The sequence below is a fragment of the Globicephala melas genome, chromosome 12 (assembly GCF_963455315.2).
Source record: "Globicephala melas chromosome 12, mGloMel1.2, whole genome shotgun sequence".
In the NCBI taxonomy this organism is placed as follows: Eukaryota; Metazoa; Chordata; class Mammalia; order Artiodactyla; family Delphinidae; genus Globicephala; species Globicephala melas.
Genome location: NC_083325.1, coordinates 55,940,392 through 55,966,717, shown reverse-complemented (window position 1 = coordinate 55,966,717; position 26,326 = coordinate 55,940,392). Strand labels below are relative to the sequence as shown.

At 38.2% G+C, this 26,326-nt stretch overlaps 1 protein-coding gene across 7 annotated transcripts in view; it reads left to right on the top strand.

The window, feature by feature from the left end:
• The window catches only part of MTA3 (metastasis associated 1 family member 3), a 178,928-nt gene that overhangs the window by 49,319 nt on the left and 103,283 nt on the right, over window positions 1-26,326 (top strand). For all 7 annotated transcript variants that reach the window (XR_004039867.2, XM_060309941.1, XM_030857819.2 and 4 more), the window contains exons 4-5: window positions 8,394-8,520; window positions 25,253-25,316. Coding sequence is in view for 6 of the 7 variants with exons in the window: in XM_060309941.1 (XP_060165924.1) it covers window positions 8,394-8,520; window positions 25,253-25,316 (191 nt within the window). In the remaining variant the exon portion in view is untranslated. The remainder of the gene's footprint in view (window positions 1-8,393; window positions 8,521-25,252; window positions 25,317-26,326) is intronic.

The window sequence follows — 26,326 nt, the reverse complement described above, 5'->3', positions numbered from 1 at the left end:
ACTTCTATTAACTTTTCATCCACTCCAGTATTCTCCCTGTTTATCTCATGCATTTCTTTATAGAAACAGTCAACTCTTGGTGCTTACCTGTTTTTGATCTCCCAAGATGGGCCACATTTCTATTTTGTTCCCTTCCTTTTTTAATCTTCAAACCCAAAATTTAGTTGTATAGTTATAATTATGTATATTTATTTGTATATATTTCGGAAATTAACGTTATACAGAATGCCAGTTGAAATTAATATTTTGGCAAGATGATACAAAGATATGGAGAGAAGGAAGACATAGGTAAATAAATGATTATCGGGACTTCCCTGGTGGTGCAGTGGTTAAGAATCCGCCTGCCAATGCAGGGGACACGGGTTTGAGCCCTGGTCCGGGAAGATCCCACATGCCACAGAGCCCATGTGCCACAACTACTGAGCCTGCGCTCTAGAGCCTGTGAGCCACAACTACTGAGCCCACGTGCCACAACTACTGAAACCTGTGCACCTAGAGCCCGTGCTCCACAACAAGGGAAGCCACTGCAATGAGAAGCCCGTGCACTGCAATGAAAGAGTAGCACCTGCTAACCGCAACTAGAGAAAGCCCACGCACAGCAATGAAGTCCCAATGCAGCCAAAAAATAAATAAATAATAAAAAATTAAAACATAAAAACGATCAACTGTGGTGGTTGTCTCATTAAGGAAAAAAACAGTTTAACATGGATTAAAGTTTAGTTACAGTTTTCCTTCTCTTGAGTCCTATTCACTTTTTGAGGTATTTTTAGGAAGCAGAAAAGAGAGAATAATGTGCTAATTATGAACGAACCAACCAACTTTGTCCTCCCTTATTGTGACATACATATTTGCTTCAGATTCTTTTAGTGCTGTGTGCATCCCTTCCCAACTCCATTGCTTTCCTGGTTTCCCCATAGGTGAATTGCTATCTCAACTTTAGTGTGTGGTTTTTTTTTTTCCCATTCGTGTATTTATAGTTTTGTTACATATGTATGTATTTAGAGCATTGTTTTTGCACCTTAAAAAATGGTGTTTTACATATGTGTCCTTCTACAGATTGCTTTCTCGCTCAATATCAAGTTTTTGTGATCTGTCCATGTTGATATATGTATTCACTCATTAACTTTTAGCTATTGAGTAGAATCCCATTCCATGACTATGCTGAAATTTATCCATTGTTCTTTTGACTTTTTGCATTTCATTTGCACCCCCCCGCCCTTTTTAAGGTTTAGCTTGTTCTCTTTTTGATATAATTTACATGCCATATATAACTTACCACTTTAAAAGGTGTACAATTCAGTGGTTTTTAGTATAACTGTTTTACAATGCAGCTGCACCATCTGACATTTCTACTGATAATGTACAAAGATTACAATTTCTCCACATTTTTGCTTGTTATCTTTTTGATTATAGTCATTCTGGTCAATGTGAAATATCTCATAGTAGTTTTTAAATAATTAAATAATTAATTTTAAAATTAAAAAAATTTATTTCATTTTTATTTTTGGCTGCATTGGGTCTTTACTGCTGCGCGTGGGCTTTCTCTAGTTGCAGTGAGCAGGGGCTACTCTTCGTTGCAGCGCGTGGGCTTCTCATTGCGGTGGCTTCTCTTCCTGCGGAGAATGGGTTCTAGGCACGTGGGCTTCAGTAGTTGGGGCACATGGGCTCTAGAGCACAGGCTCAGTAGTTGTGGCACACGGGCTGTGGTGCACGGGACTTGTTACTCTGCAGCATGTGGGATCTTCCCTCACCAGGGCTCAAACCACTGCACCACCAGGGAAGTCCTCTCATGGTAATTTTGATTTGCATTTCCCTAGTAACTAATGATGTTGAACATCTTTTCATGTACTAATTGGCTCTTTGTATATCTTTTGGAGAAATGTATTCAGATCCTTTGCCAATTATTTAATTGGGTTGTCTTGGGTTGTCTTCTTTTTTTTTTGTGAATGGTTTTTTAAAAATTTATTTATTTTAGTTTATTTTGTTTCTGGCTGCGTTGGGTCTTTGTTGCTGTGTGCGGGCTTTCTCTAGTTTTGGCGAGCAGGGGCTACTTTTCCTTGTGGTGCACGGGCTTCTCACTGTGGTGGCTTCTCTTGTTGCGGAGCACAGGCTCTAGGTGCGCAGGCTTCAGTAGTTGCAGCACGTGGGCTCAGTAGTTGTGGCTCACGGGCTCTAGAGTGCAGGCTCAGTAGTTGTGGTGCATGGACTTAGTTGTTCCACGGCATGTGCGATCTTCCCAGACCAGGGCTCGAACCCATGTCCCCTGCATTGGCAGGCGAATTCTTAACCACTGCGCCACCAGGGAAGCCCTGGGTTGTCTTTTTATTGTTATAAGAGTTCTTTATATATTCTGGATACTAGAACCTTATGAGTTACATGATTTGCAAACATTTTCTCCCATTCTATGGGTTGTCTCTTTGCTTTCTTGAGAGTACTTTTTAAGCACAAAAATTTTAATACTAATTCTAATTTACCTGTTTTTTCTTTGGTTGCTTGTGATTTATTTAGGGTGCCATAGTGAAGAAACTATTGCCTAGTCTAAGGTCATGAAGATTTACACTTGTGTTTTATTCTAAGTGTTTTATAAAAGTTTTAGGTCTTACATTTAGGTCTTTGATCCATTTTGAATTAATTTTTGTATGTGGTGTGAGGGCCCAGCTTTATTCATTGTATGTGGATGTCCAGTTGTTCTCAGCACCATTTGTAGAAAAGACTATTCATTCCCCCAGTGAATTGTCTTGGCATCCTTATCCAGAATCATTTAACATAAATGTATGGGCTTATTTCTGGACTCCCAGTTATATTCTAATTAATCTATGCCTATCCTTATGCCAGTACCACCGTCTTAAGTGTTGTAGCTTTGAAGAATGCTTTGAAATCTGGAAGTGTGAGTACTCTTAAATTTGTTCTTTTTCAAATTATTTTGGCTATTCTGGGTTGCTTACATGTCCATATGAATTTTGGGATAGTTTGCTAATTTTTGTGAAAAAGACAGTTGGAATTTTGGTAGGGGTTGCATTGAATCTGTTGATCAACTTAGGCAGTACTGCCATCTTAACAATGTTAAATCTTCTAATCTGTGAACATAGTTTTCCCATTTACTTAAGTCTTCTTTAATTTCTTTTTTTAAAATTTTATTTATTTCTTTCTTTAATTAATAATAATCTTTTATTTATTTAATTATTTATATATTTATTTTTGGCTGTGTTGGGTCTTCGTTTCTGTGCGAGGGCTTTCTCTAGTTGCGGCAAGCAACTCTTCATCGCGGTGCGTGGGCCTCTTCACTATCGTGGCCTCTCTTGTTGCGGAGCACAGGCTCCAGATGCGCAGGCTCAGTAGTTGTGGCTCACAGGCCTAGTTGCTCCGCAGCATGTGGGATCTTCCCAGAACAGGGCTCGAACCCGTGTCCTCTGCATTAGCAGGCAGATTCTCAACCACTGCGCCACCAGGGAAGCCCTTTTAATTTTATTTTATTAAAAAAATTATTTTTATTTTTATTTTTGGTGGTGTTGGGACTTCGTTGCTGCACGTGGGCTGTCTCTAGTTGTGGTGAGGGGGCTACTCATTGTGGTGGCTTCTCTTGTTGCGGAGCACAGGCTCTAGGTGTGTGGGCTTCAGTAGTTGTGGCACGCTGGCTCAGTAGTTGTGGTGTGCGGGCTCTAGAGCGCAGGCTCAGTAGTTGTGGCGCACGGGCTTAGCTGCTCTGCGGCATGTAGGATCTTCCCCGACCAGGGCTTGAACCTATGTCCCCTGCATTGGCAGGCAGATTCTTAACCACTGTGCCACCAGGGAAGCCCCGTTATTTTTGATGATGGTTCTATTCTTTTAAATTTTTCATTGTCTAAATGCCAATTCTTGCCATTGCGGTTGTTTAATGTTTTTAGGATGTTAATGGCATGGGAATCATTTCTTGTTCAGAAGCCCGTAGAAATTTATACAAATATGTAAATGAAATTAACTTGTAAATTTGAAAAAATGAGTTTCAGATGCTGTTGTGGTGATTTCTGTGTTTGGTTAGATTGAACTTGAGAGATTTTATTCCTTTTCACCCAGTATCAAGAGATTGTACAAGAAAATAAGATTTGCTGTTGTTACCATTATTTTTAGAGCTTGTTGCTGTTTTAGCTCTACAGGGTACACGTTAGAATTCAGTTAGCTGTGTTTTATGGAACAACAATTTATCAAATCCTAATTAGGTAAAGAGTATAATTTTGTATGTGATATTTGCTGGTGCTAATAGTGCCAATGCAGCAGTAACTTCATTGATTTCCACTGGTGAGATGTTATTAGACTTGCAAGTAAATGGCTCTTTTATTGCTTCATTTCTCTTTGAGTAGTTCATTATAAAGAACAATCAAAGAATTTTAAATCACATTATTCTGTTTTGGAGCTAGATGCATGTTTTTCTAAATCAGTTTCTAATTTTTACAGGTCCATTTTCAATTCAGAGTTTTAAAAGTTTGAAGGTAGAAAAGATTTGATACTTAGCCTATTAATTGCCCTCATACAACTCAGAAGAACTACAACTAGGGGGTCACATATGATAAAATCTCTTGTGGTCCTGGGTCCGTACGTAAGAAATTTATAAGAGACAATTTTGAGGAACAGAAATGTGTTGCTGTGTGCGTGTGTGTGTCTGTTTTGTCACTGTCCAGAAATGAAGGCTCTGAGGCCTAACCTTGGGCTTTACTTCTTGTGTGAGAATCCAGTCACCCCCTCCCTGACTCTGAGTTCTCAGTACTCCTGCTATTCCCATAGCTACACAGTCTCTTCTGGTCCGGTCCAGGTAAGGCTGCAGAGGATCTGTGAGCCTCTACAGGTATTATATTTTTAAAAACTTTATATCTAAAATTATTTGGAATTGTATCTGTAAATGACATCTAGTAATTTTTTTCTTTAAAAAGAATATTAAATACAGCATTAAAAAAAAAATCTCAGGCAAAACTTTGTCTTCCCTTTCCATCCTTTTCTTCCAGCTCTGTTTCCCAGAGGCAAACACTTTGAATAATTTCTTCATAGTAGCAACTTTTTTGCTCACTGATTGCCTCCAGCACCTTGATTAGTGCCTGATTTTGGTGCCTAATACAGTTGACCCTTGAGTAATGCAGGAGTTAGGGACACCAACCCCCTGCACAGTTGAAAATCTTCATAAAACTTTTGACTCCCCCCAAAACTTAACTGATAGCCTACTGTTGACTGGAAGCCTTATACGTAACATAAACAGTTGATTAACACATATTTTGTATGTCATACAGAATATATACTGTATTCTTAAAGTAAGCCAGAGAAAAGAAAATGTTAGGAAAATCACAAGGAAGAGAAAATATACTTACAGTACTATGCTGTATTTATTGATACCATAAATCTAATTATAAGATGAATCGTCTGTCAGTACCTACATCAGTATTGTCTTATACAATACAAAACACTGTAGATGTTATGTGTGTTACTAACACTAGACATTAAAAAGGAAAAAAAAAATGTGAAAAGAATTTCATATTTATTTACAGGTATAGTGATCCGTGCTATAGTGATCTTCATTGATAATGAAGAATCAGCAGTATGATTCTTTTTTTTTTTAAATAAGTAAATAAATTTATTTATTTATTTTTGGCTCTGTTGGGTCTTTGTTGTTGCACGCGGGCATTCTCTAGTTTTGGCGAGTGGGGGCTATCTCTGTTGTGGTGCGCGGGCTTCTCATTGGAGTGGCTTCTCTTGTTGCGGAGCATGGGCTCTGGCGCGCAGGCTTCAGTAGTTGTGGCACGTGGGCTCGGTAGTTGTGGCTCTCAGGCTCTAGAGCGCAGGCTCAGTAGTTGTGGCGCACAGGCTTAGTTGCTCCACAGCATGTGGGATCTTCCCAGACCAGGGCTCGAACCCGTGTCCCCTCCATTGGCAGGCGGATTCTTAACCACTGCGCCACCAAGGAAGCCCAGCAATATGATTCTTTATGGTAGCCTAGTGTAATTGATATGATTGCTTCACAGTAGCCTAGCCTATACGATAATGAATGAATCATTTAAAAAGTTTTATGGCATAGAGTATTACAGTTATATTCGTAGTACACTATTGGAAACATTGATACAATTTTTTAAAAAACCCCACCTACCTGTGATAATATGCTGATAAGCAGTTTTTCCAGTTACTAGAGAGAGAGGCAATTTAATATAATGAATGGTAATGTAATTCTTTGAAAGGAAAATTATAAAACAGTAAGAAAATTAACACAGTAGTTTTTATTAAATATCATTAACCTTATGCCTATATAAGGATAGACTACTATCCACATGTTTTATGAATTCATGACATACCTTTTTTTTTAATAAACATTTAAGTGAAAAATCCCTTTTTAAATAAATTTATTTTATTTATTTATTTTTGGCTGCGTTGGGTCTTCGTTGCTGCGCGTGGGCTTTCTCTAGTTGTGGCAAGCAGGGACTACTCTTCCTTGCGGTGTGTGGGCTTCTCATTGTGGAGGCTTCTCTTGTTGCGGAGCATGGGTTCTAGGCGTGTGGGCTTCAGTAGTTGTGGCTCGCGGGCTCTAGAGCACAGGCTCAGTAGTTGTGGTGCACAGGCTTAGTTGCTCCGCAGCATGTGGGGTCTTCCCAGACCAGAGATTGAACCCATGTCCCCTGCATTGGCAGGCGGATTCTTAACCACTGTGCCACCAGGGAAGTCCCAACATACCTTTTTCTTAATTTTTTTGATATTTCTAAGCTACGTGGTTCATCTGTGAATTCTTTTCCTTTCTTTTTTTTTTTTGGGGGGGGGTGCCGTGTAGCATGTGGGATCTCAGTTCCCTAACCAGAGTTCGAACTTGCGCCCCCTCCATTGGAAGCACAGAGTCTTAACTACTGGACTGGCAGGGAAGTCCGCATTTGTGAAGTTTTTCAAATTGTTGCAAACCTCTAAAAAATTTTCCAATGTACTGTATTTATTGAAAAAAATCACATATAAGTGTACCCGTGCAGTTCAAACTCACATTGTTCAAGGGTGAACTGTAAATCTTGGTTGAATGAATGCAAAAAGTTTGTCCTTATTCTCTTTTAAGACTTGATAGTTGACTATGCAATTCTAGGTTGAATGTCATTTTTCCTCTTGGATGGCATTGCTGTGCTGTCTTAGCACAGAATGTTGCTGTTCATCTGTGATTCCACTCGGATTCTGGTTTCTTTGCTTGTGCCTACACTTCTTTCCTGTAAATGGTTGCAATCTTCTCATGCTGTCACTTAAAAAAAAAAGTTAAGTATGACACGAATTCAATCGGGACACTCAGTCTCACTGGACACTTAGTAAGGGGAAATTTTCTTGAATCGTCTCTTTGATAGGTCTTCCCTCATCGCCCCCTGCCCCCAAAACAAACAAACAAAGAGGTAAAAGAATCTGTTTTCTCTGTTGTTTCTTTATGGAACTTTTGTTAGTGGGATGTTGGACCTCATGCATTCTTCTTTACTATTTTAATCTTTTGGTTTTCAGTTATCTCTTTGTTTTAATTTCTAGGAGATTTCATTAACATTATCCTCTAATCCTTCTATTAGTTTTTTATTTGTGTTATCAAATTTGAAATGTGTTATACTATTTGTTTCTGATTGTACTCTTTTTAACTGGAGTATTCTGGGATTAAGTTATTGTGTTATAGATAGACTTTCAACCCGTGTCTCCTGCTTTTTTGCTCTCACCCTACTTTCTTTCTCATAATACTTGGTAGCTTCAAGGGATAAGTCAGTACTCGCCCTGTGCCCACCTTCTCCGTGGCATCCCTCTCTGTACGCACATAGATTTTCACTTCCTTCTCTTGACTAAGTGTGTACTTTTCCTTTTTATTTTAATCTATTTTCCATCTTTTGTTGTTGTTTTTGAAAATCTTTCTTCCATTGTTGCTTTTTTTTTTTTTGGCGGTACACGGGCCTCTCACTGTTGTGGCCTCTCCCATTGCGGAGCACAGCCTCCGGACGCGCAGACTCAGCAGACATGGCTCACGGGCCCAGCCGCTCCACGGCATGTGGGATCCTCCCAGACCCGGGCACAAACCCGTGTCCCCTGCATCGGCAGGTGGACTTTCAACCACTGTGCCACCAGGGAAGCCCTGTTGCTTCATTTTTTATTGTAATTGAAATGTTAATACATTTTCATTGATATTTTGGTGTAGTTTCATGGGAGAAGAGGAGATAGATGCATATGTTCCATCTGCCATCTTAAAATTGGAGTTCTTCTTTTGAGGCCTGGGTAGCTTAATTTTATGGTTGTAATTCAAATGACAAGTTAAATGTGTAAATTTAAAATCAGTTCGTTTGAAAAAAATATTGAATGAAAGAAGGGCTGATTAAGTCTTATCTTAATAACCAAATAGGTACTGTACTTTGTAATAATGCATTTTTTGAATTTTATTTGTGTAGAAGAAATTGAGGAAGAATCTGAAACAACAATTGAGGCTGACTTGACGGATAAACAGAAACATCAGTTGAAACATAGGGAGCTCTTTTTGTCTCGCCAATACGAATCTCTGCCTGCAACACATATCAGGTAAGAACTTTCTAGAAGTTGATGTGAAGTACTCAGTAATATTGTGACAATTGGGAAAAACAAACAAACAAACTAAAACAACCTTTTTGAAGCATTTTTCAAACTCTCCCCAACAATCTTGCTCAAATTAGTTCACTAAAGGCTTCATTATGTAATCTTATCTTGGAAATTTATAGTGTATATTAGCATTTTAAAGCCCTGCATATGTTCTGTAGTAAAGTAACCGTGTTAGCTTTGTTTTAGTCCAGACTTTTCCAGTTTATTTAAGTATGTATTAGCATCTTGCAGAACAGTGTCCAGCAGATACCATTTTGGGAAATGCTGGTCTTCTCCCGATTCCCAGAAAATAATATAGTCATTTGGAGTCCAAGAACTAGAACCTGGTTCTAGATCTGGTTCCCGGCACTTGTCTCTTGACCTTGTAGGATACAAGACTTTTGATTTATTTATTTATTTTTGAGGTCCTCTGGGATGAAAACTTTATATTCTTTATTACTCACTCACTTGTATCTGATCTGTGTAATGATGGGATGTAAAAGTGAAATCCAGTCCCTGGTTTGTAGTTTTGGGAGAATGGTGGTGGTCTTTTTGATCCGGTAGTGGTAAGATTTAAGCATAGATACAATTGAGCTCTTTCTGAACTCAAAAACTTCAGAAGGAGTTGGCATCTACTCAGCCTTCGAGAGATTGGGGGGCATGTTTCAGGTAAAGGGAACAGGTAAGCATGGGTGTGTGCAGGGAACAGCCTGTGTCCAGGATGCAGTGTTTTTATCCCCTAACGTTAAAGGAATTCCTTCAACTGTTGTTCACAACCTTTACTTCTTTTATTCAACTCCTCACTAGTTATTATTGTCTTAAAAACTGTTTATATATGGAAATAAAATGTATTAACTGTTTATTTAAAAAAAAATTGGCCCCTCTTCTTTAGCCGTGAATGTCGGTATTGTATCTAAGTCTGTCTTTTTTGGGCTCAGACATGTTTGGAGACTTCCTGAAGCTCCAGTTTGGTCTTTGTAACACAAGCACACATGCTGCAACTCCCTGGACCTTTGTGTATTCTTATACTTCTCTTTTCAGAAATGGACACAGAGATCTTCTAAGGCAGGAAGTGTATCACAAAGATACCAGAATCACTTTTCTCCAAATCTTTTCAGAGATAACTTGATCTTCCTCAGTAGTTAACATCATATCATTGCTTTATTTAGGTTTTTTTGGGGACACTGTGTTTATCTTTGTTTCAGAATTGCCTTTAGTAGTATAAAATTGAAAGTAAATGTCCATTAGTAGGGAATTGGTTAAATGTATTATGATACAGCAACTACAACAGAATATTAGATTTCTGTTGTTACAGAAAAATTCTGTTGTATGTTGATAACTAGAAAATAATCAAATTCAAGAAAGTATGTAAAAATGGGGACACTGTGTTTAGATTGGCTAGAGTTAGTATGTTCTGTGTGACTTACATCCTGTGTTAGAAAAGATAATCAGGCCAGATAATGTGGGAATAGTATTTAACCTAAAAATAGGGGTATTTCAAGAAATAAGAAAATTGTTTTAAAGATATAGGTAACTAATAAATGCTGAAGAGCCATATGCATTTATCATTTAATTGGAAGAAGCTAGAATATAAAGATTCATTTTAAGCTCAAGAAGTTATGTGGCCAGTCATAAGACTCTTGCCAGAACAGGAATCTGACAAATGGTTTTAAAAATGTATCCAAAACACGCAAGTATATTTTTAATTTACCCTCCTGATAGCTTGGAATCTGTTTATAAGTAATGTTGGTTTCCTTTAACAGATTGCTTGGAATGGAAAAACTAGTGAAGTATTTTTCATGTTTCATAAGGACTGAGAGAGTATATTGAAATGTAATTATCAAGACACCCCTTTGTTGAACATAGAAATTACATAGAATATACAATCATTCAGTCATGTTGCACACATTTCCTGAGTATATTCTCAATTAGGGAGCTTGCTTACTGCTTGATAAATAAGACAAGGTTCCCCAGCTTGTAAACTTAAGGAGTTTACCTGGTGGCAATTATTTTGAATTATGAGGAAGAGATATAGACATTTGAAGCATTTGTTTTTTTTAATTTTTTTGTTCTCCAAGCTGAGAGGGAGTAGTGTGGAGGCATATTTTCTCATTTATGGCTCTCATTTTCAAACAGCTGAATGGATTTAGGGGCAGTCTCCAGCCAAAGCACAAAGCTGTGCTAACCAGCCCTCATGCTGATGTAGAACAAGTGCACATTGGAGTGATCTTGACATTTTGCTAACGTTGAAGTCATGCCCTATTTATCTGTGCTTTAACAGGAGAAAATTACTGAAGTCCCATTGTTCTTTGGCAGCAAAGAGGGGTAATTTGATGAATACTGGCTTTTTATTCTTAGGGGCATTATTAAGTGCCCAGAATTTCCTTGGTGCTGTATGGAACAGAGGAGAAAACCTGACTGAGGCATTCCTGAGGTCCTTTGTAGTTTGTGAGCTATAATACTAACTGGGTGCTACAAGCTTCCCAAAGTGGCAGGGAGGCAACTCTTCCTTCCTTCTGATTTCATTGGAAGAGAATGAATAGGACCAGGACTTTTCTGTGTAGAGTTAGTGATTCAGCTCTTGTTGAGGATTTGTTTGTATCTATCTTGTTAGGATAGGTAGGATTTGAACATGAGAATTCCTTTGGAACACTTTTTGGGGTGAAGGGGAGAGACAGCATGCTTCTTGCACAGTGCCTTAGGTCATTAATAATAGATTATATGCTGCGTGGGCTATAAAGCACTATAAAATTTATTGTTATGCCAGGTGCTAGACCTGTCACTTTGTGTGTGTGTGTGTGTGTGTGTGTGTGTGTGTGTGTTTGTGTGTGTAGAATACTGTGTTCAGTTATATAGAGCCCATGTTTATTGAACTTGGCTTTTAAAAATTCTAACATTTATTGAACCTTTGTGATAGGTGTTATTTCAGTTGCTTTACATGTATTTTATTTGATCTTCCCAATGACTTTGTAATGTAGGTCCTCTTATTATCCTCATTTTACGGATGAGGAAACTGAAGCAAAAAGGTTAAGTTGTCAGTCTCACGGCTTTTAAATGGCAGATTCAGATCTTGAATTCAGATCACGTGGGGGCAAATATACAATATTATGATATATCAAGCTTTCACATGGAGGGCTAAGCAGAGTCAACATCAAACTTTCACATGGAGGGCTAAGCAGAGGATAGGAAATCTGTTTTGTGTACATATTTTTTGTCACCAAACGAAATGAATTTATAAAGCATATATAGCAACCATGAGAAAGGGAGAAACGGAAAAGTTTCTAGCCAACAAGAGGTATTTGGGGGATGGAATACTGAAGTTCTTGTCTTAACACTCAGTGTTGATGAGGGTGGGGAAATAGGTAACTCTTCTATATTCGAATGTTAATATAATCAGAGAAATCAAACTTTAATGTGTGAATATCCTTTGACCTGGCAATTCCACTTTTTTGATTTTATCTAACAGAGGTTCTCATGCAAGTGTGTAGAAATATATATACTGATATGTTTATTGCAGAATTGTTTTGTTTTATTTTTTTAGTTAAAGATTTTTTTGCAAATAAATGAGGTCATTTTCATTCATAGATAGGAGTCAGCATCACAAATGTAAGTAGGAACTTGGTATTTGATAGATTTCAGGATTGCACTACTATCAGAAAATGCAAGCAACTTTCATGTTTATTCTTTTCTATATTTCTACTTTTCTCTGAAATGAAAGCACATTAGATATATAATGGAAAAATTATTATTTAAAAGTTTGTCTTAGAGGAAAACATAGGCAGGACACTCTATGACATAAATCACAGGAAGATCCTTTTTGACCCACCTCCTAGAGGAATGGAAATAAAAACAAAAATAAACAAATGGGACCTAATGAAACTGCAAAGCTTTTGCACAGCAAAGGAAACCATAAACAAGACCAAAAGACAACCCTCAGAATGGGAGAAAATATTTGCAAATGAAGCAACTGACAAAGGATTAATCTCCAAAATTTATAAGCAGCTCATGCAGCTTAATAACAAAAAAACAAACAACCCAATCCAAAAATGGGCAGAAGATCTAAATAGACATTTCTCTAAAGAAAATATACGGACTGCCAACAAACACATGAAAAAATGCTCAACATCACTAATCATTAGAGAAATGCAAATCAAAACTACAATGAGATATCATCTCACACCAGTCAGAATGGCCATCATCAAAAAATCTAGAAACAATAAATGCTGGAAAGGGTGTGGAGAAAAGGGAACCCTCTTGCACTGCTGGTGGGAATGTGAATTGGTACAGCCACTGTGGAGAACAGTATGGAGGTTCCTTAAAAAACTACAAATAGAACTACCATATGACCCAGCAATCCCACTACTGGGCATATACCCTGAGAAAACCATAATTCAAAAAGAATCATGTAACAGAATGTTCATTGCAGCTCTATTTACAATAGCCCAGAGATGGAAACAACCTAAGTGCCCATCATCGGATGAATGGATAAAGAAGATGTGGCACATACATACAGTGGAATATTACTCAGCCATAAAAAGAAACGAAATTAAACTATTTGTAATGAGGTGGATAGACCTAGAGTCTGTCATACAGAGTGAAGTAAGTCAGAAAGAGAGAGACAAATACCGTATGCTAACACATATATATGGAATTTAAGAAAAAAAAATGTCATGAAGAGCCTAGGGGTAAGACAGGAATAAAGACACAGACCTACTAGAGAATGGACTTGAGGATATGGGGAGGCAGAAGGGTAAGCTGTGACAAAGCGAGAGAGAGGCATGGACATATATACACTACCAAACGTAAGGTAGATAGCTAGTGGGAAGCAGCGGCATAGCACAGGGAGTTCAGTGCATAGCACAGGGAGATCAGCTCGGTGCTTTGTGACCACCTGGAGGGGTGGGATAGGGAGGGTGGGAGGGAGGGAGACCCAAGAGGGAAGAGATATGGGAACATATGTATATATATAACTGATTCATTTTGTTGTAAAGCAGAAACTAGCACACCATTGTGGAGCAATTATACTCCAATAGAGATGTTAGAGAAAAAAAAAAGTTTGTACACTTGGACATTAGAGAGGGGAAATGCCGTTTTGCATCCATTTTAATCCTCTGCCTTGCGTGGCAACCTGGCTGTTTTTGATGAAGACAGAATAGATGGGAATCTACTAAAAACTAAACTCATCTTTATTCTCCCTTCCCCAGTAGTAGTAAAGTACAATAGAAACATTAGCTACTGTTACTGTTTGATAGCAGACCTGTTTCTAATTTAGGGGTACATTTTCCAAATGTTTTTGTTGCAAAATGCTGTTTCCTTCAAGAATTATTCTGTCGGTTTATATTCCCACCACAGTATATTATGAATATGCCCATTTTGCTGTTTCCTCACCATCACTGCATATTAAAATTTAAAAGTAAACTTTTATTGTTTATTTTATGATAATGGAAGAATTATAATTTATTGTTGAAATGGGAAAAACACACAAAAAAGACACACACACCCCTGTAATCCCTCCACCAAGCAGCACTGACATTTTGGTGTATCTTCAGTGCATTTTCATTCCTAATCTTATGTGTATTCTTTGGATTTGGGCTGCACATTGTTGGAGTTTACTCAATGGCAGAGGAGCTACATTCCTTGTGTGCAGCTTCCTGTCGTTAAGCAGTGCTTATTCTTCAGTACTGCTATTGTCATCTTTGCTCTTTCTAGGTTGGTTGGTTTGTTTTTAAATATGTGAGAAATTTGGTAGGAAAATGAATGATGGAACAGCAGGAGGAGGGGAGGAGGACAGTTAAATAAAGGCTGGAAAAATTCCATTCTTGAGACATTAATAGACATGCCTGATAGGTTTGATATATATGAAGGAGCAGAATGAATCTAGAGTAAGAATACTTTGGGGAACTCCCTGGCAGTCCAGTGGTTAGGACTCGATGCTTTCACTGTAGGGGGACGGTGGGGGGGGGACGGGGGGAGGGGGATGGGACAGGACTTAAGATCCCGTAAGCTGCGAAAAACAAACAAAAAACCAAAAAATTAATATTTTGTTACTCAGAAAGAGTGCTTATTCAAAAACCAATCCAAGTGTCACGATCTTATAATGGGCAGAGATTTCTTAATTAAGGTCATGAAGATATTCTTCTATGTTTTCTTGAAGTTTTACTATCCCACCTTTTATATTTAGGTCTGTTTTATGCATATGGTGTGAAGAGAGGTCAGTTAGAAAATTAAGTTTAAAAAGATAACTGTTTACAGTATCATCAAACAATATCAAACACCTAGGAATAAATCTAAAGAAAGACGTCCAGGGCTTCACTGGTGGCACAGTGGTTAAGAATCCGCCTGCCAACTCAGGGGACACGGGTTCGAGCCCTGGTCCGGGAAGATCTCATATGCCGTGGAGCAACTAAGCCTGTGTGCCACAACTACTGAGCCTGCATCCCACAACGACTGAAGCCCACATGCCTAGAGCCCGTGCTCCGCAACAAGAGAAGCCACCTCAGTGAGAAGCTTGCATGCTGCAACGAAGCCCCAACGCAGCCAAAAATAAGATAAAAATAAATTAAAAAAAAAAAAGATGTCTAAAAAAAGGGAAAGATGTGTAAAAACTCCACACAGAAATTAGAGTATTGCTAAAGGAATTAAAGATTAAGTAAATAAATGACAGTAAGTCTGTTTTTCCCAAATTGATCCAAAGATTCAATGTAATTCCAAAGAAAAGCTTAGCAGGGTTGTGTGTGTATGTGTGTGTGTGTCTGTGTATGTGTATGTGTGTATAAATTGAGAAGCTGAGTCCAAAATCTCTGGGAATCAAAAGGACCAAGAACATTTCAAATCATGGTTCTTGTACTTCTGGATGTCCCTGTAGACCCATTCAAGAGGGCCTTTTTGAGATCAAAACTATTCTCATAACAACAGTAAGATGTTATTTGCCTTTTCTCCATGTTGATTTTGCAAAAGCAAAATCATGTGCAAAAGCAGTGGTGGGTAAACTGCTGGCACCAAGTCAGCAGGAATCACGTCAGTGTCACCAAACTGTGCTATATTCGTCACTGTACTGTATGCATTTGCAATTAAGAAAAGAAAAAAAAAAGACAAGTTCCACTTAAGAATGTTCTTGGCAAAACAGTACCATTTATTAATTTTAATAAGTCTCAAATGCCTTTTTTTAAAAATTGAGGAAAAATTCACACATGTTAACCACTGTACAGTATACAGGGTACAATTCAGTGGCATTCAGTATAAAAAATTCAGTATACTGACAACGTTGTGCAACCATCACCTCTCCCTTATTTCAAGAGATTATACATCTTCATTTTCCGACGTATGTAAGTCAAATCATTATGCTGTACCCCTTAAACTTACATGGTGCTGTATGTCAATTATACCTCAATAAAACTGGAAGAAAAAAGAGATTACACATCTTTTTAATGTTCCATGTGCTGAAAAGGGAAGCATGCATAAATCGTTTCTGCTGCATATGAAAGTGTGATGATCATTTTGAGAAAAAACTCATGGGCTTGTTTGAAATATGAGCTAAACTAGCTACCTTTTTCATGGAACACCATTTTTGCCTGAAATAACCACTGAGAGATGAACTGTGGTTATTTTTTTTTAATTAATTAATTAATTTTTTTGCGGTACACGGGCCTCTCACTGTTGTGGCCTCTCCCATTGCGAAGCACAGGTTCCGGACGTGCAGGCTCAGCGACTGCGGCTCACGGGCCCAGCCGCTCCGCGGCATGTGGGATCTTCCCGGACCGGGGCACGAACCTGCGTCCCCTGCATCGGCAGGCGGACTCTCAACCACTGCGCCACCAGGGAAGCCCGAACTGTGGTTATTGAGACATGAGTATTTGATGGATGTTCTTTGAAAATGAAGTAAACTAGTTACTTATGTGAAAACCTAGTTGTCTGTTAAGCCAGACATTGAAGAGATTTGTAAAAATGTAAAATAACGCCACTGTTCTCATTAATTTTGGGGGGGGGAATATAGTAATTATTAATAACAAATATTTGCTAATATGTTTATTTTTATTTTAAATTAATTAATGTTAAATTTTTAGTTTTAATTTCTATCATGGTAAATATTGATAGATGTAACCCACAAAGGCAAAAGTTCATTGAGGTTCTCAATAATTTTTAGGAACTTAAAAGAGATCTTGAGGGGGCTTCCCTGGTGGTGCAGTGGCTACGAGTCCACCTGGCAGTGCAGGGGACACGGGTTTGAGCCCTGGTCCGGGAGGATTCCACGTGCCGTGGAGCAGCTAAGCCTGTGCTCCACAGCTGCTGAGCCTGCACTCTGGAGCCCGTGAGCCACAGCCGCTGAGCCCGCATGCCACCACTAGTGAAGCCCGAGCACCCTAGAGCCTGCACTGTGCAACAAGGGAGGCCACTGCAATGGGAGGCCCGCGCACCACAATGAAGGGTAGCCCCTGCTCACTGCAGCTAGAGAAAGCCCGCGCCCAGCAGCAAAGACCCAATGCAGCCTAAATAAATAAAAAAATAATAAAAAAAAAAATAGAGATTTTGAGACCAAAAAGTTTGAGAACCATTGATAAAGTCAGTCTTGAAGAACAAAAATGTTAGAGGTTTATATCATTCGATATTAAGACACTTGTATAGCTACAGTAATTAATGTAGGGTAGTACAGGTAAGTGGATTGTGAAATAAACCAGTGGAACAGAATAGAAAAGCCAGAACAGACCCGCATATATAGTACAACTTGATATTTGATGAAGGTGCCTTTGCAGTGTTGTGGAGAAAGGGTGGTCTTTTCAGTATATGGTGCCAAATCAGTTGGGGCCCTAGGGGAAAATAAATGAAGGCTTCCCTTTGTCTCTCCCTATCTCTCTCTCCCCTCCTCCCCCCCCCCCCCCCCGCTATTTTTTTGTTGATGAATTGAGGATTTTGTTTCTCACCGTTTGGATTTTGCTGATTGTATCCCCCTGTGTTCAACCACGTTCCCCTCTCCCTCATATTTCTCGTGAATTGGTAATAGAGGACGTGGTTTCCTTCATTCCTCCTGCCCTGCCTTGGGGAAGAGTGAAGTACAAGAGACAAAAACTTCTTCATAGGCGGTGTTGTACATTAGGAGGTACATAATCTCTCATTTCTGGATGTTACTGGCATTTATTTGATGCTTATTGCCTGGAGTTCCATTAATCACAGTTATAGAGTGGTGATATTCTAATTATACTGTTCTTCATATACTAGTTGGAAGGCTTCTGTGTTTTTTGGTTATGACTCTTAATTTTAGTTTTATGTTTTAGTGTATAACAACTTACAGCAGAGGCTATCAACTTTATCAGACTCAGCCTCTCTTTTACATATTTTTTAATACTTCCTATGCTATTCTGGAATGAAATTCATAGATAATTTATTACTACACATGTGATACATAGTTTGGCTTGGAATTTAATTTTGGGTTGAAGATGACTAACCCCATTGTCCTCAAACATCTATTGTCATTGAAAGTAGTTTTATATCACATAGATTCTCCATACTCTGCATATTACCTGTTTTTTTCCAGCTTTTAAATCTTAGAATTCTCTTATCCATTGTATCCTGAAATTTCAGGGATGCCTCAATGGTGAGGATATTTGGTAGATCATTTTATTCTATTTTATTTATTTATTTTTAAAGCTTAAAGGTTAAAAAAAATATTTATTCCTCCCTCCCTTCTTTCCTCCCTCCCTCCCCCCTCCCTTCCCCCCTCACTTCCTGAAGGCTTCTTAGTTGTGGCATGCTTGCAGGATCTAGTTCCCAGACTGGGGATCAAACGGGGTGGGGGGGCGGGGGGGGGGACGGGCCCTGCATTGGGAGCACGGAGTCTTACCCACTAGACCACCAGGGAAGTCTGTGTTGAGGCCTTTTAAAAATCTTCAGAGAAAACCAATTTTTACAGATTTATGTTTATTGATAAATAAGTAGTAATGCTAAGTTTTAAGTATACAAGTAATAAAATAGAACTCCACTGTGGATTAGCAGTCTCTCTCCAGTTTGGCTACTAACGTTAAAGAAACTTACTCGGAATCTTTAAAACAAAATTCAAACAAAGGCAGTTTTCTTCCTGTACATTTCATTGTGTCAGTATTTTTATTTTAAGATGTTAGATTTTTGCAATTTTCTTGGTATCTGTAAACAAAATTTAAGTTAGCCAGAAGAGTGCTATTGAGACTATAAGTAGTGCTGCTTAAGAGATGAATGTAACATAAAGATAGTTATTTTCTTAGTACGCTTAGGCTCTTAGGATTGCTAAGGAAGAGGAGGACTAGAGGAAGAACATAGAAATGGGAAAAATCATATCACAATTTAACATTTTAAAGTCTACATGTTTAGCACACCTTTTCTTGAATGTTGTGTTTATACTATATAATCTTTCCTTTGAAATGATCAACCCTGTGGGTTGAAGTGTTTTCTTCTCCAACTAAAGTCATAATGCAGAAATGCATTGGGCTGGGGCTTCCCTGGTGGCGCAGTGGTTGAGAATCTGTCAGTGCAGCGGACACGTGTTCGAGCCCTGGTCTGGGAGGATCCCACATGCCGCGGAGCAACTGGGCCCCGTGAGCCACAACTACTGAGCCTGGGCGTCTGGAGCCTGTGCTTCGCAACAAGAGAGGCCGCGATAGTGAGAGGCCCGCGCACCGCGATGAAGAGTGGCCCCCGCTTGCCACAACTAGAGAAGGCCCTCGCACAGAAATGAAAATCCAACACAGACATAAATAAATAAATAAATTTAAAGACTAAAAAAAAAAGAAAGAAATGCATTGGGCTGTATCACAGGATAGCCTACATATTGTCCCGAGTACTGGTGTTCCACATGGTTGTGGAAAGAAATGCTTGTGAGATTTTCCTAGTAATCAAAACAATTTGTTTGTCATCCTGTCTTGGAGAAGAGGAGCTTCCTAATCCTAGCACCTTCTTTTGAACATTCTACTTTCTCCTAGTTATAAAAGGGAAAGGTGGCACCAAGAGAGGATTTTTTTCCCCCTTGAATTCCTCTTTGATAGTTTCTTTCATGTTTGTTACCAGATCTCCAGGATCATGGGTTAATAACTTGTTGCTTTGCTTTCTTCCACGTGCCACAGACGGAAGGGGCTTTCCAAAGCACTGCTTGTCATGCTTCTTCACAAAATCCATTGAGCTATCACATTAAGCTCAAACTTCTCTTCTTGGCATTTCATTCCTGTCTTACCTACTCACGCAACTTCTCTGACATTGACCTTGGCATTTATACTAATCTGATACTGCTACTGTTCATTTCTAAAAATTTTAGAAATCTCTCTTCACTTTCTCTTCTCCATTCCCTTTCCTTTGTATTTCCAGTATATCACAATTTTATTTAACTTAATAATCTGTATTTTATGAAGGCATAAATATTCCTCACATAATTCATTGTTGTACAATCTCATGTTTTCCTTGGAGTTAATAATTGTTTTGCCTTTTCCTTTTGATTAGTCTTCTAAAATGTAAAAAATTTTAGTTCTTGCTTATCTGAAAATGTTTGTCACACTTGACTGATGTTTGTTTAGGCATATATTTCTGGTTTGGAAATAATTTCCCTCAGAATTTTGAATCTTTTCATTTGACCTATCTTACATTGCTGCTGTTGAGAAATGTAATCTTATGAAAGCATTTTGGATCTTTGAACTTCATTAAGTTTTTAAAAATTTGTTCATTGTATTCCGTGGATTAAATGCTGTATAAAACTGTTTGCTGAATTTCCAGTCACAGAACTAGGCATGGTTCTTTACACGAAAAAATGCTCAGAATTCAGTTTGTGGCTAATATAAGAATCATAAGACCAATGACACAAATGCCCCTGTTTTGGGGGGCGTCTTAAAAAAATAAGCATTTTATTTTGGGATACTTTTAGAGTTACAAACAAAGCTGCAAGGATGGTATAGAGAGTTCCCGTGTACTCTTCACTCAGTTTCCCCTAATGTTGATGATTTATAGAATCATTACATCTTTATCAAAGCCAAGAAATTGACATAGATGTATTACTATTGACTAAGCTCCAGACTTTATTCAGATAGTACCATTCTTTTTCTGATGTCCTTTTTTTGTTTCACGATTTACTCTGACATTTCATTTAGGTATCATGTTTCCATAGTTTCCTCTGGTGTGTATCCCAGTCTTTCCTTGTTTTTCATGACCTTGACAGTTTTGAAGAATAATATATATATATTATATATATTTTTAATAATAACTTTATTGAGATATTGTGATGGTTAATTTCATGTGTCAACTTGACTGGGGCTATGTGAGGCCCAGATATCTGGTTAAGCATTCTGGGTGTGTCCGTGAGGATGTTTCCGGAAGAGATTATTAGAATCAGTAGACTGAGTAAAGCAGATTGCCTCCCCCCCCCCCCCCCCCCCCGCGCACACCCACCCCCCACCCCCCGTGTGGGGGAAACCTCTTTTAATCTGTTGAAGATCTGAAAAGAGCAAAAAGGTAGAGGAAGGGAGACTTCTCTCTCTGTGTGACTGAGTAAGCTGCGACCTCGGTCTCCTGCCCTCGGACTGGGATTTACAGCATCAGCACTCCTGGTTCTCAGGCCTTTGGACTTGGACCAGAACTACACGTTTTGTTTACCCATTCATCAGCTGATGGAAATTTGGGTTGTTTCCACTTCTTGGCTGTTATGAATAATGCTGCTGTGAACATCCGTGCACAGGTTTTTGTGTGGATGTATGTTTTCTTTTCTGGTATCACGCTTAGGAGTGGAATTGCCGGGTCAGAGGGCAATTCTGTTTAACATTTTGAGGAACGGCCAAACTGATTTCAGAAGTGACTGCACAGTTTTATATCCTCACCAGCAAAGTATTAGGGTTCCAGTTTCTCCACATCCACGTCAACACTAGTTATTGTCTGTGTTTTTCATTGTAGGCATCCTTGTGGTTTTCTGTGACGTGTATCTCACTGTGGTTTTGAGTTTGCGTTTTCCTAATGGCTGAGAATGTTGAGCATCTTCCCCCCGCCACACTGGCAAATAGTTTGTTTTTGCATATGTTAAAAATCGAAATACAGTTGACATACAACATTATGTTAGTTTCAGGTGTACTAAATAGTTATTTGACATTTGCATACATTATGAAATGATCACAATAAGTCTAGTAATCATCTGTCCCCGTACAAAGTTACAATTAGGTTCATTGCTTGAGGTTCAGGGTAAAACAATTGGGTTATCTATATTCAGAAGTTGATAATAGTTCCTTTAGTTTGCTGTTAGCTTAAAATTTATCATGCTTTTTCCTGTGAGCCAAGATTTGTTCAGCATAAAGGAAGCCAACACTTTAAATCTCTTTTTAAACTACTTTTATCAACAACTCTTGGCGTGGTGGTACATGTGTTAATTACATATTCATATTTACTTCATAAAATAATTCTGACTGAACCTCTTACTTTGTTAGCTGTTAATATATGTACATGAAAATTTAAGTGTCACATTTTCATTTTTAATGGGGGAAAAGGTACAATATACTACATTAAAGAAAAATTAAGTACTAAAATTACCTATTATCCTTTCCTCTTTGCATAAAATCTGCATTTCCAAAAATAACTTATATTTTAGATTGGTTGGGATATCTATCCTTCTATTGGTTTTGTAATCATGTTGTGCCTCTAAAACAGTATAATCAGTGTTTCCTTATCTCCTGATATAAATATGAAAATAATGGTTTAGTTATTAAATTCTTTTGTCATTTCAGACAGTATGGAGGCAACTTTATGCTATATTGGTTTTTTTTGTTTGTTTTTTGGGTTTTTTTTTTGCGGTACGCAGGCCTCTCACTGTTGTGGCCTCTCCCGTTGTGGAGCACAGGCTCCGGACGCGCAGGCTCAGTGGCCATGACTCATGGGCCCAGCCGCTCCGTGGCATGTGGGATCTTCCCGGACCCGGGGCACAAACCTGTGTCCCCTGCATCGGCAGGCGGACTCTCAACCACTGCGCCACCAAGGAAGCCCTATGCTATATTCTTTTAATGAATTTTCAGTGTCTGTTATCCTATAAAATTCAAGTGATATCTATTAGAATAACATATACAGCATCTGCTCCTCTCCATTTAAAAAAAAACAAACCTGACTTTAGAGAACTTAAAAAAATATTTTTTCTAGGTGATTAAGTATTAAATGTTAGAAATACTGCTTTGTCAGCAGTTATTGAGGCAAGAGAAGTAAATGAAACTATTTTTGGAAATCCCGTTTGTTGCTTAAGCACTCTTGCATGTATGAGCATGTATTCACAGGTCATAAGAGGTTCTTCTATGGCAGCTGTAGATGCGGTAACAGCAACAGAGCAATTTCCCTGCTCGTAATTCTGTCCTTTGTAAGAGCTTGTCATGTAATTGTTGACTTTACATATGCATTGAAGTAATAATGTTAATTTTTCTGCTTCAGTAATATGCATGAATAAAATACATTAGAAAAGCAGAAAACCTTGGTAATAGCTCCTGGTAATCAAATTAGAGATTTGACAGGATAATATGGTAATCAAATTAGAGATTTGACAGGATAATATGGAAATACCACATGCTCACAGAGAAATCTTATTTTTTTAAAAAATAAATTTATTTATTTATTTTTGGCTGCATTGAGTCTTCTTTGCTGCAAGCGGGCTTTCTCTAGTTGTGGTGAGCGGGGGCTACTCTTCGTTGTGGTGCAGGATCTTCTCATTGTGGTGGCTTCTCTTGTTGCGGAGCACGGACTCTAGGCGCGGGGCTCAGTAGTTGTGGCTCGCAGGCTCTAGAGCGCAGGCTCAGTAGTTGTGGTGCACGGGCTTAGCTGCTCTGCAGCCTGTGGGATCTTCCTGGACCAAGGCTCGAACCCATGTCCCCTGCATTGGCAGGTGGATTCTTAACCACGGCGCCACCAGGGAAGTCCCTGAGAGAAATCTTTTGAAGTGGTAACAGCCTAAGATGATTAACAGAGAAAGATGTTTTGATGAGAGGAAATCTTTTTTTAGATTTAAGGAATATAGAGTTGCAAAATGTTTAGTAAACTATAATTTTTTTTTTTAGTAAACTATAATTTTTTACTTATGTATTAATATTTTACTTTTGCAAAAGTTTTGCTTTTGGTAATTTTTTCCTTTGAATTGTATTTCACTCTGATAATCTAACAACAAGCTTCCTATTTAATGTATATTTGATGCATTTGTTTTGCAGGCTATTTCATGGGGAGCAAGTAGTGACTTTTGTTTAGAAAATCAAATGATATTATGACATTTAAAAAATATTTTGTGAGCCCTGACCAATATCTGTAACTTGAATAGTCTATCAAAATTCTCCTGTCAAATTTGTAGCTATATTGAAGTTTTCAAGCTGGGAGGATAATTTTAAAAGTGGTAATAAATACAACTACCTGAATAACCCTGATTTTTCTCAGGTCTAGATAAGCCTTTTTTATCTCTTTTTTAAAAATTTATTTATTTATTTATTTATTCATACATACATACATACATCTTTATTGGAGTATACTTGCTTTACAGTGTTGTGTTAGTTTCTGCTTTATAACAAAGTGAATCAGTTATACATATACATATATCCCCTTAGCTCCTCCCTCTTGCATGTCCCTCCCACCCTCCCTATCCCACCCCTCTAGGTGGTCACAAAGCACCGAGCTGATCTCCCTGTGCTATGCAGCTGCTTCCCACTAGCTAGCTATTTTACATTTGGTAGTGTATATATGTCCATGCCACTCTCTCACTTCGTCCCAGCTTACCCTTCTGCCTCCCCGTGTCCTCAAGTCCATTCTCTACGTCTGCATCTTTATTCCTGTCCTGCCCCTAGATTCTTCAGAACTTTTTTTGGTTTTTTTTACATTTCATATATATGTGTTAGCATACGGTATTTGTTTTTCTCTCTCTGACCTTACTTCACTCTGTATGACTCTCTAGGTTCATCCACCTCACTACAAATAACTCAATTTCGTTTCTTTTTATGGCTGAGTAATATTCCATTGTATATAGGTGCCACATCTTTATCCATTCATCTGTCGATGGACACTTAGGTTGCTTCCATGTCCTGTAAGCCTTTTTTAAAATAGACATTTCTTTTCCAAGCACACACCCAGCTATTATCAAAGGTAAATGCCATGAGACTTCAAGGTCCATGAATCTTATTTGCCCCTTGCTCTACAGGAGTTTCTTGTATTTAAATTTTAACTAGTCTTTAGAACAGTTTCAATAAAGGTAAGTTACTTAATCCTGATGTGAATGTATATTATTTTAGGTTCTCATATGCAGTGGCTACTTTAAAAATTTGAAGGTTATTTCAGGCATTGGTTTGCATGGTGTTGTCTTTGAAAATCCCTTGTATAAAATTACCTCATATTAACTCTTTACAGATTCAGAAACTAGCTCTTATTCTGAATATTGCATTGTACTCTTCTTTTTTTTCTTGAAAAATTAGGAAATACCTATAAAGTGTTTTATGTTACAAGGATTTACTGCCTAACATTGTTCCTTCCCCAGATTAGCCTCTCAATAAATGTCTGCAAACACAGCCTTATTTTTTAGGTTACACAAAACCAAGATGGTAGAGAGTCCAAGTATATACATACATAGATTTTCCTAAAAGCCATCTAGTTTCTTAATACCACCTTTACATTTTGAATATTCTTAACTTTGTATATAGCATCACTGTGAGGGTGAGGTGGCCTTTATTTATTCACTTTTCTCCTCTTTCAACAGGGGGAAATGCAGTGTTGCCCTTCTGAATGAGACAGAGTCTGTATTGTCATATCTTGATAAAGAGGTAATTCACAATTATACTTGTTTTTGGTTTTCCCTCTATTTCATAAGAAGCCCATACTTTTGTATTATTTCTTCTTCTAACAAATTATTGCACAATGATAGCAGTATTATGGTAAAAGTATAACGACTAGACTGCATTCAGTTAATTTTATTTTTCTGGTTAACTGAGATAAAAGTTGGCAAAAACTCCCATGTCTGTCTGTCTCTTTTGCTTGGTAATGAAAAGCTTGTAAAGTATAGCACGTGATTTAGTTGGTAGTGGAAGAACTATTTTTGGCTTTATGAAATAAATGATTTCAGTATACTTGGTCCTCCTCCCTTTTTTTTCTTTTTAAATAAATAGCATTTCTTTTAGACTGTTTGCAGATGAGATTTTACCATTGGTGGTCTGCTTTCTTCCCTGGAATCCTAATAAACTTTGTCAACTAAAAATATTTTTTTCTGTAAACTTCAAGAAACATTTTAAACATTTTTAACAAGTTGAATTAGAGCAAGCACTTCATTGAAGGGAGGAAATTCTTGTAAGCAAGGCTATTCCACATTTTGTAGTTTTATGTGACTTTTATCATTTGTGTTGTGGGGAAAATATTTTACTATTGATAATGTTTCAGTATTTAAGCTTTATAATTACATAGTGTTTGTTTTCCCAAAATCTTTATTACACATAGGTTTTTTTTTTTTTACAGAATTAAAGGGACATTTTTTCTTTTTTTTTGTTTGTTTGCGGTACGCGGGCCTCTCACTGTTGTGGCCTCTCCCATTGCGGAGCACAGGCTCCAGACGCGCAGGCTCAGCGGCCATGGCTCACGGGCCCAGCCGCTGCGCGGCACGTGGGATCTTCCCAGACCGGGGCACGAACCCGTGTCCCCTGCATCGGCAGGTGGACTCTCAACCACTGTGCCACCAGGGAAGCCCTACTCTGTAGTTTTATGGTTTCATTATTGTGACATTGGATTTATTGCTTTATAAAAAGTAGAAGGAATTATGTTTACCTAGGTATTTTCTGTCTTT